Source organism: Ylistrum balloti, unplaced genomic scaffold, assembly GCF_031769215.1.
Source record: "Ylistrum balloti isolate Yb309-2 unplaced genomic scaffold, AGI_CSIRO_Ybal_v1 Utg372214, whole genome shotgun sequence".
NCBI classification, from domain to species: domain Eukaryota; kingdom Metazoa; phylum Mollusca; class Bivalvia; order Pectinida; family Pectinidae; genus Ylistrum; species Ylistrum balloti.
The window spans coordinates 75,514-85,353 of NW_026783041.1; the positions used below are offsets into that span (position 1 = coordinate 75,514).

At 43.0% G+C, this 9,840-nt stretch overlaps 1 protein-coding gene across 1 annotated transcript; it reads left to right on the plus strand.

Moving 5' to 3' along the window:
• The first annotated feature begins 7,124 nt into the window (after positions 1-7,124).
• Positions 7,125-7,820, plus strand: LOC132564350 (uncharacterized). The gene has a single exon (XM_060229005.1). It carries the CDS (start codon positions 7,125-7,127, stop codon positions 7,818-7,820), a length of 696 nt encoding a protein of 231 aa, XP_060084988.1.
• The last annotated feature ends 2,020 nt before the right edge of the window (positions 7,821-9,840 follow it).

Genomic DNA, 9,840 nt, shown 5'->3' on the forward strand with positions numbered 1-9,840 from the left:
TAAGAACTACACACGCAGTACTACTGATGGCATACAATTGACGCCGGACTATTGATGACGGACTTTTGACGCCGGACTACTTCTTACGAACTATTGTCGTCGGACTACTGGTGACGTAATATTGACGCCGGACTACTGATGACGAACTATTGACGCCTGACTATAGAAGACATACTATTGACGAAGGATTATTGATGACGGACTATTGACGCCAGACTACTGCTTACGAACTATTGACGCCAGAATACAAATGACGCCGAACTATTGATGACAGATTATTGATGCCGGACTAATGATTACCAACTAATTACACCGGACTACTGACGAAGGACTACCACAGGAGACGGACTACTGACGCCGGACTACTGATTACGAACTATTGACGCCGGACCCTTGATGACAGACAATTGCCGCCGAACTATTGATGAGGGATTATTGATGCCGAACTACTGATTACAAATCATTGATGCCGGACTACTGATTACAAACTAATTACGCCGGACTACTGACGAAGGACTACCACAGGAGAGGGACTATTGACTCTGGACTATTAATGTCGGATTACAGACGCCGGACGACTGATGACATACTATTGACGCTTGACTATTAATGACGGATTATTGACGCTGGACTACTCATGAAATACTTTTGACACCGGACTACTGAAGACATACTATTGACGAAGGACTATTGATGACGGACTATTGACGCCAGACTACTGCTTACGAACTATTGACGCCAGAATACAGATGACGTACTATTGACGCCGGACTACTGGTGACATACTATTGACGCCGGACTACTGATGACGAACTATTGATGCGGACTATAAAAGACATACTATTGACTCTGGAGTATTGATGACGAATTATTGATGCCGGACTACTGATAAGGTACTATTGACGCCAGAATACAGATGACGTACTATTGACGCCGGACTATTGATCACGGACTAGTATCGCAAGAATACTGATGACGTACTATTGACGCCAGACTACTGGTTATGAACTATCGACGTCGGTCTAGTGATGACATACTATTGACGCAGGACTACTGATTACAAACTTTTGACGCTGGCCTATTGATGACGGACTATTGACTCCGGACTACTTTCGAAGGACAACCACAGAAATCGGACTAATGACGCCGGACTACTAACGAAGAACCACACAGGACACGGACTATTGACGCCGGACTACTGAAGACATACTTTTGACGCCGTACTATAGAAGATATGCTATTGTCGTGAGGGTACTGACGACGGACTTATTGACGCCGGACTACTGGTGACGGGCTTGTGACGCCTGAGTACAGATAACGTACTATTTGCGCCGGACAATTGAAGACAAAGTATTCACGCCGGATTACTGATTACATATTATTGTCGCCGGACTACTGATGACGGACTATTGACACTGGACTACTGGTGACATACTATTGACGCCGGACTACTGATGACGAACTATTGATGCCGGACTATAAAAGACATACTATTGACTCTGGAGTATTGATGACGAATTATTGATGCCGGACTACTGATAAGGTACTATTGACGCCAGAATACAGATGACGTACTATTATTGATGACGGACTAGTGTCGCAAGAATACTGATGACGTACTATTGACGCAGGACTACTGATTACGAACTATGTACCCCAGACCTCTGATGACATACTACTGACGCCGGACTACTGTTGACATACTATTGACGCAGGACTATTGATGACGGATTATTGATGCCGGACTACTGATTACGAATTAATTACGCCGGACTGCTGACGAAGGACTATTGATGACGGATTACAGACGCAGGACTATTGATGACGGACTATTGACGCCGGACTACTGTTGACATACTATTGACGAAGGACTATTGACGACTGACTATTGACTCCGGACTACTCATGACATACAATTGACGCCGGACTATTGATGACGGACTATTGACGCCGGACTACTGGTCAAGAACTACACACGCAGTACTACTGATGGCATACAATTGACGCCGGACTATTGATGACGGACTTTTGACGCCGGACTACTTCTTACGAAATATTGTCGTCGGACTACTGGTGACGTACTATTGACGCCGGACTATTGATGACGAACTATTGACGCCTGACTATAGAAGACATACTATTGACACCGGACTATTGACGACGGACTATTGACACCGTACTACTTACGAAGGACAACCATAGAAGTCGGACTACTGACGCCGGACTACTGACGAAGGACCACAGAGGAGACGGAGTATTGACGCCGGACTACTGACGAAGACTACCACAGCAGACGGACTACTGACGCCGGACTACTGATAACGAAGTATTGACGCCGGATTACTGATTACGAACTAATGACGCCGGACGACTGATGACATACTAATGACGCTGGACTATTAATGACGGATTATTGGCGCGGGACTACTGATGACGTACTGTTGACGCCGGACTATTGATTACGAACTATTGACGCCAGAATACTGATGACGTACTATTGACGCTGTACTAATGATTACAAACTCTTGACGCCGGACTACTAATTACGAACTATTGACGCTGGACTATTGATGACGGACTATTGCCTCCGGACTACTCATGACATACTTTTGACACCGGACTACTGAAGACATACTTTTGACGCCGTACTATAGAAGATATGCTATTGTCGTGAGGGTACTGACGACGGACTTATTGACGCCGGACTACTGGTGACGGGCTTTTGACGCCTGAGTACAGATAACGTACTATTTGCGCCGGACAATTGAAGACAAAGTATTCACGCCGGATTACTGATTACATATTATTACCGCCGGACTACTGATGACGGACTATTGACACTGGACTACTGGTGACATACTATTGACGCCGGACTACTGATGACGAATTATTGATGCCGGACTATAAAAGACATACTATTGACTCTGGAGTATTGATGACGAATTATTGATGCCGGACTATAAAAGACATACTATTGACTCTGGAGTATTGATGACGAATTACTGATGCCGGACTACTGATAAGGTACTATTGACGCCAGAATACAGATGACGTACTATTGACGCCGGACTATTGATCACGGACTAGTGTCGCAAGAATACTGATAACGTACTATTGACGCCAGACTACTGGTTACGAACTATCGACGTCGGTCTAGGGATGACGTACTATTGACGCAGGACTACTGATCACGAACTATGTACCACAGACCTCTGATGACATACTACTGACGCCGGACTTTTGTTGACATACTATTGACGCCGGACTACTGATGACGAACTATTGATGGCGGACTATAAAAGACATACTATCGACTCTGGAGTATTGATGACGAATTATTGATGCCGGACTACTGATAAGGTACTATTGACGCCAGAATACAGATGACGTACTATTGACGCCGGACTATTGATCACGGACTAGTATCGCAAGAATACTGATGACGTACTATTGACGCCAGACTACTGGTTACGAACTATCGACGTCGGTCTAGTGATGACATACTATTGACGCAGGACTACTGATTACAAACTTTTGACGCTGGCCTATTGATGACGGACTATTGACTCCGGACTACTTTCGAAGGACAACCACAGAAATCGGACTACTGACGCCGGACTACTAACGAAGAACCACACAGGACACGGACTATTGACGCCGGACTACTGATTACCAAGTATTGACGCAAAAGTACTGATTACTTACTATTGACGCCGGACCTTCAATGACATACTACTGACGCCGGACTACTGGTGACATAATATTGACGCAGGACTACTGATTACGAACTATTGACGCCGGACTACTGATGACATACTATTGATTCATGACTATTGATGAAGGACTATTGACTCCGGACTACTCATGACATGCTTTTGAAACCGGACTACTGAAGACATACTTTTGACACCGGACTATTGATGACGGACTATTTACGCCGAATTACTGACGAAGGACTACCACAGAAGACGGGCTATTGACGCCGACCTCATGACGAAGACTACCACAAGAGACAGACTATTGACGCCGGAGCAAAGACGAAGGACTACCACAGGAGACGGGCTACTGACGCCTGACTACTGATTACAAAGTATTGACGCAGGCCAACTGATTACGAACTATTGACACTAGAGTACTGATTCCGAACTATTGACGCAGTACTACTGATGGCATACAATTGACGCCGGATTATTGATGACGGACTTTTGACGCCGGACTACTGACGATGAACTACTACAGAAGGCGGACTATTGACGCTGGACTACTGATTACGAACTTATGACGCCGGACTACTTACGAAGAACTACCACATAAGACGGACTGTAGACGTCGGACTACTGACGAAGGACTACTACAGAAGGCGGCCTTTTGACGCCGAACTACTGATTACGAACTATTGACGCCGGACTACTGACGAAGGACTACCTCAGAAGACGGACTATTGACGCCGGACTACTGACGAAGGACTACCACAGGAAACGGATTATTGACGCCGGACTACTGTCGAAGGACTACCTCAGAAGGCGGCCTTTTGACGCCGAACTACTGACGAAGGACTACCACAGGAGACGGGTTATTGAATCCGGTGCATTGATGACGAATTAGAGAACCCGTACGACTGATGCCATACTATTGATGCCGGACTATTGATGACAGACTATTGACGCCTTACTACTGATGACATACTATTGACGCCGTACTATAGAAGACATGCTATTGACTAACGAAGGACTACCACAGGAGACGGACTATTGACGCCGGACTACTGAAGGACTGCCACAGGGGACGGACTACTTACGCCGGACTACTGATTACGAACTGTTGACGCCGGACTACTAATTACGAACTATTGACGCCGGACTACTGATTGCGAACTAATTACGCCGGACTACTGACGGATTACAGACGCCGAACGACTGATGACATACTATTGACGCAGGATTATTGATGATGGACTATTGACGCCGTACTATAGAAGAGATGCTTTTGACGAAAGAGTACTGACACCGGACTATTGACGCCGGACTATTGATGACGGACTGGTGACTTCGGAGTACCGATGACGTACTATTGACGCCGGACAATTGAAGACATATTCTCTCATATCCCGCCATTTTGGATAGAGTTTGCCCATGTAGGATAGCTATGTAAGAAATTTCTATCTTACATGGGCAAACACGTGCGCGGAGTAATCTGTGTTCAGGGGAAACAACTTTTACAGCGTCCGAAAATCCCTTGTACAAAAAATGACCGACAACCATGTACCCGATACCTTGCAGGTTTATGTCACGGGTCATAAAACACACAGTCGCTGAATAATTACAGGACACTGAATGACAGACAGAAGTACATGATTTCCAATATGTTGTCAAACACAAAAAGCTCCGAATTAATTCCATCAAACCGAACACCATCCTCTGCCACCATTTCATCAACTTCAACAGTTACTAGGCCTACATCTGATGTCACAGTGTGTTTACCATCGTCATCACAACAAGAAAACACGGTTAACACCTACAATCCTGTATCACAGAAACAATCTGAAACTCGCATCGAATTCTTGTTTGCTGGTTCTCACATTGAAAATTGCCAAATCACCGTAAATATCACAAATATTCCACCACCCAAATGTCGTCGAATCATGGTGATTGAGAGCGACAGCGACTCGGAATAGGAGATCGTGTGACGTCACGCCTTGAATTTATGAATGGAATTCCTTTGACTATGGTGACGTCATGTCAGCGTCACAGTATTTTGAAAAAAATGTTAAAACAGTAAAAAGATACATTGATATATTTCTTAAAATGATCAAATATGTGATTTTGATGATAAAACTATATGTTGAATTATAAAAATCCGTTCCTTGTTGATTTCTTTGAAGTATTTGACGGAACAATTTCTTTTCGCGGATGTTTACTTACGCATACTATATAATCACACAGAGATCATTTTTGTTTTTTTTTCATCTGCTAATAATATATTCATCCTGGAATATACCGAAAAATGGTTTGAAATTAGACAGCAAACTCAAAAAGTTTGCAAAATATGGGTATGATCGTTAAGAATATCCAGTTCGTTTTTTATAAAAACCTCGGATTAAAAAAATGAGAAAAAAAAATGAAGATAATGGCCGACCGACAGTCCTTTTCCCAAAATTTTGGTAAAGACACGAGAGAAAAAGACTCTTTCATTATGTGTGTATGTAGGATAGGGATATTCCACCCTCGTGGTTACAAAATATGGTAAAACCCTCGGCAGAGCCTCGGGCTTCACCATATTTTGTGACCCTCAGGGTGGAATATCCCTATCCTACATACACGCATATGAAAGAGTCTTAAAGTATTGACGCCGGATTACTGAAGACATATTATTGACGCCGGACTACTGATGATGGACTATTGACACTGGACTATTGATGACGTACTTTTGACGCCAAACTACTGTTTACGAACTATTGACGCAGGACAACTGATTACGAACTGTATACGCCGGACCTCTGATGACATCCTCTTGACGCCGGAGTACTTACGACAGACTATTGATCCCGGACTACTGACCAAGGACTATAGATGTCGGACTACTGACGAAGGACTACCACAGAAGACGGACTACTGACGAAGGACTACTGACGACTGACTACTTATGCTGGATTACGGACGACTACCGACACCAGGCTACTGTCCACGTGCTACCGTCGACAAATTACTGAAGACGAACTACTGACGACGAAGGTACGTCAGCAGACTAATGACCTGCATTATTTTGTAATTTATAGATGTAAAGAGTACAGAAACAATAAACAACATACACATATTCACCTAGATGTATACTAGCGGAAAAAAGAAACGCAAGTTCAGTTTTGGATATATGATTTTTTTATCCGTAGACCAAATGTTGTGAAATGTGATACATAAATACCTCAGTTAACTGTCTAAATAATCGTCGGCATAAATTCGGTCCACCGTGACCACGGGCGACGCTGCACGATTTGAACAGATTTTCCAACAAAGCGTGCGTCCGTACCACTACCACGTGCTATCAACTTGAAAACCATACCAAATCCAAGTTTTGAACAGCACACATCCGGTGCACAACATTTCATTCCAAGGCGATTAAAAAGCAGCATGTCGCGAATGTCCGAAGTTGATAGGGGTAGGGCTATTGCCCGAATTCTACAGTGCCAATCGCAACGTCTCGTCGCCCAGCAATTTGGAGTCGATGAGTCAACGATAGCTCAATTAGTTGGGCGTCTCAGGGCCACGGGAAGATTAGCTGACTGTCCCAGGAGCGGACGTCCACGCGTTACGACGCAACGTCAAGATCAGGGCATACGTCTCTTACACCTACGTAACCGATTTCAGACAGCGACGGAGACGGCAAGTCATATTGTAGGCACTCATGGTCGCCGTGTGTGTCCAAGAACAGTTAGGAATCGGTTGCGGGAGTTCAGTTTAAGGCCACTACGTCCCTACGTTGGTCCGCAACTTACACCCAGCCGACGTCAACGTCGAATGCAATGGCTGCGTGCACATCAGTTTCGCTTGGCCCGCTGGAGACGTGTGCTATTCACGGACGAGTCTCGGTTCACGCTGTATAGGTCAGATGGAAGAAAACGTTGCTATCGACGTCGCGGTGAGCGATATTTTGACGCATGCGTTAAGGAAAACGACCGATTCGGGGGAGGGTCTGTTATGGTTTTTGGCGGGGATTTCTCATGGCGTGAAAACACCTCTCGTGACCGTCCGATATTGGAATCAGTTCCTCATTCCTCATGGCCTTCCATTAATCCAAGCGCGAAACCTTACGTTGCAGCAGGATAATGCGAGGCCGCACATTGCTAGGGTGTGTCGTAACTTCCTCAACCAAAACAATGTCCCAGTACTCGACTGGCCACCCTACAGTCCAGATCTGTCCCCGATCGAGCATTTGTGGGACGAGCTGGACAGGAGGCTCAGGAAGCGCGTCAACGTCCCAAACAACGTCGCTCAGCTCACGCAGGCCATTCTTCAGGAATGGAATAACATCTCGCAAAGGACCATAAACAATTTGATGGGGTCAATGGTAAGGAGAGTTAGAGCAGCGACTGCAGCTTGAGGTGGGCACATCCGCTATTGATTTTGATCAGGAAATGGCGTAGGGTATCCACGTTTAAACGCTATCCATGCCAACGCCGTCTGTGTTGAGACAACAGAACTTATCAAATTTTAATCAGTCAGGAGGAATTAATATAAACATCTTAACAATGATATGATCATCCATAAAACATTTGAAATATTTACCACCGGACAAAAACTTGCATTTCTTTTTTCCGTTAGTATATCTCAAAGCATTTATCTGTAATTGTCATAGTAATAAACATATTTGTACATACGTTTTGACTTAAAACAAATTATAGCTATTATAATTCTTCTGTCAGCAAGCTTTGTATATAAAGCTTCATCATATTTACACTCTGTATATAGTGTCTGAACAAATTCGAACCTATTAGAACGTTTATAGATTTAATTGGTCTGTGTACATTGACATAAAAGATAAAAACCCTTTAATATATAAACTCTGGTCCTGTAAATAATGATATTTACCGAAGTCAATATACAGCTTGTGAGACAACAATCTTATACTATATAGGCCTATCTCCCTCTTAGCTGGTACTAATTCTTTATGTTTCAGATGAGCTATATAAGCTGTAAGACATTATTAAACACTTTGTGGCATTGTTAATAAGTAGTTTTAATTCTTACATACAATATGATAATCTGCTGTAATGTGTAGCGAAATAATACTTTAGATTTGATAAGTTCGAAGTTGCCGCCAGCAGCGATCTTGGATAATTTTTAAGCTCAAAATTTCACAAGCACATCGATTTCTTGAAAGTGTCATAGCGTTTGAATTTGTTCACTGGAAAGACGTATGGACGTACGGGTCGCTGATACAAAGCAATTTGAAATATGCTGGTGGTTAAGTAAGTCCCTGCTGAGCACCAAATCCCTTTGGAGGATTCTGAACCAAGAATATTCCCCGAGAGTTATTCCCCGTCACCCAATATCATGCGTGGTAGATGTTTAGTCGAAGATTTACAATTACATATACATAGTGTGTAAGATCTGTGAATGGTTCGGAAACCAAGAGTAAATGACCTACACTATTAGTGAAAGTGAATCGATCACAAATCTTTGCCTCACAGCTGCATCGATTTCTAATTGCAAAGCTATAAAGCATTGTCAGCTTCATTTCCATGATATTTATAAAGAGAAAAACCATTCTTTACTTCGAATTTCTTTGGTCTTCATTGCATTCATATTTTTATATGCTTATCTTATGCGTGTGCTTTAGATGTTATTTTTTTTCCGGCCATGCGACGAAAATCGTTTTACTTCTAACGACATGTCAACGACCAAAAGGTGAAAAAACCTATTGTTTTTATGTTTCTTATTGTTATTCTTCTTTCGAATTTGTGGGTTCGTAATCTTTTAAACGGTAAGGGATATGCACGCAACCTATATAGTATGTAATGGAAGTACATCCGAACTTGTTAATGCCGCATTTTAAGTCGGTCAAAAAACCAATATGGCCGCCATGACCCAATTACCAGAAATTCTAAAAACAGCAATAACTCGAAAATTATTTGTCCTTCAGATTTGCTACAGTGTATCTTATGTAGAGGAAGATCATATCTAATTTTTTTACATGTTAATAGAAATTCTTTTAACTAAAAAAGCTCGCCTAGGGGTCAATCTCACCTAAAAATAGAAAAAAAAATTATTATTTTTCGATTTTTCCCCCACAGTTCAATGCAGAATATTTATCCGATCATTTAAGTGTGAACATTTCTTCTGTGAC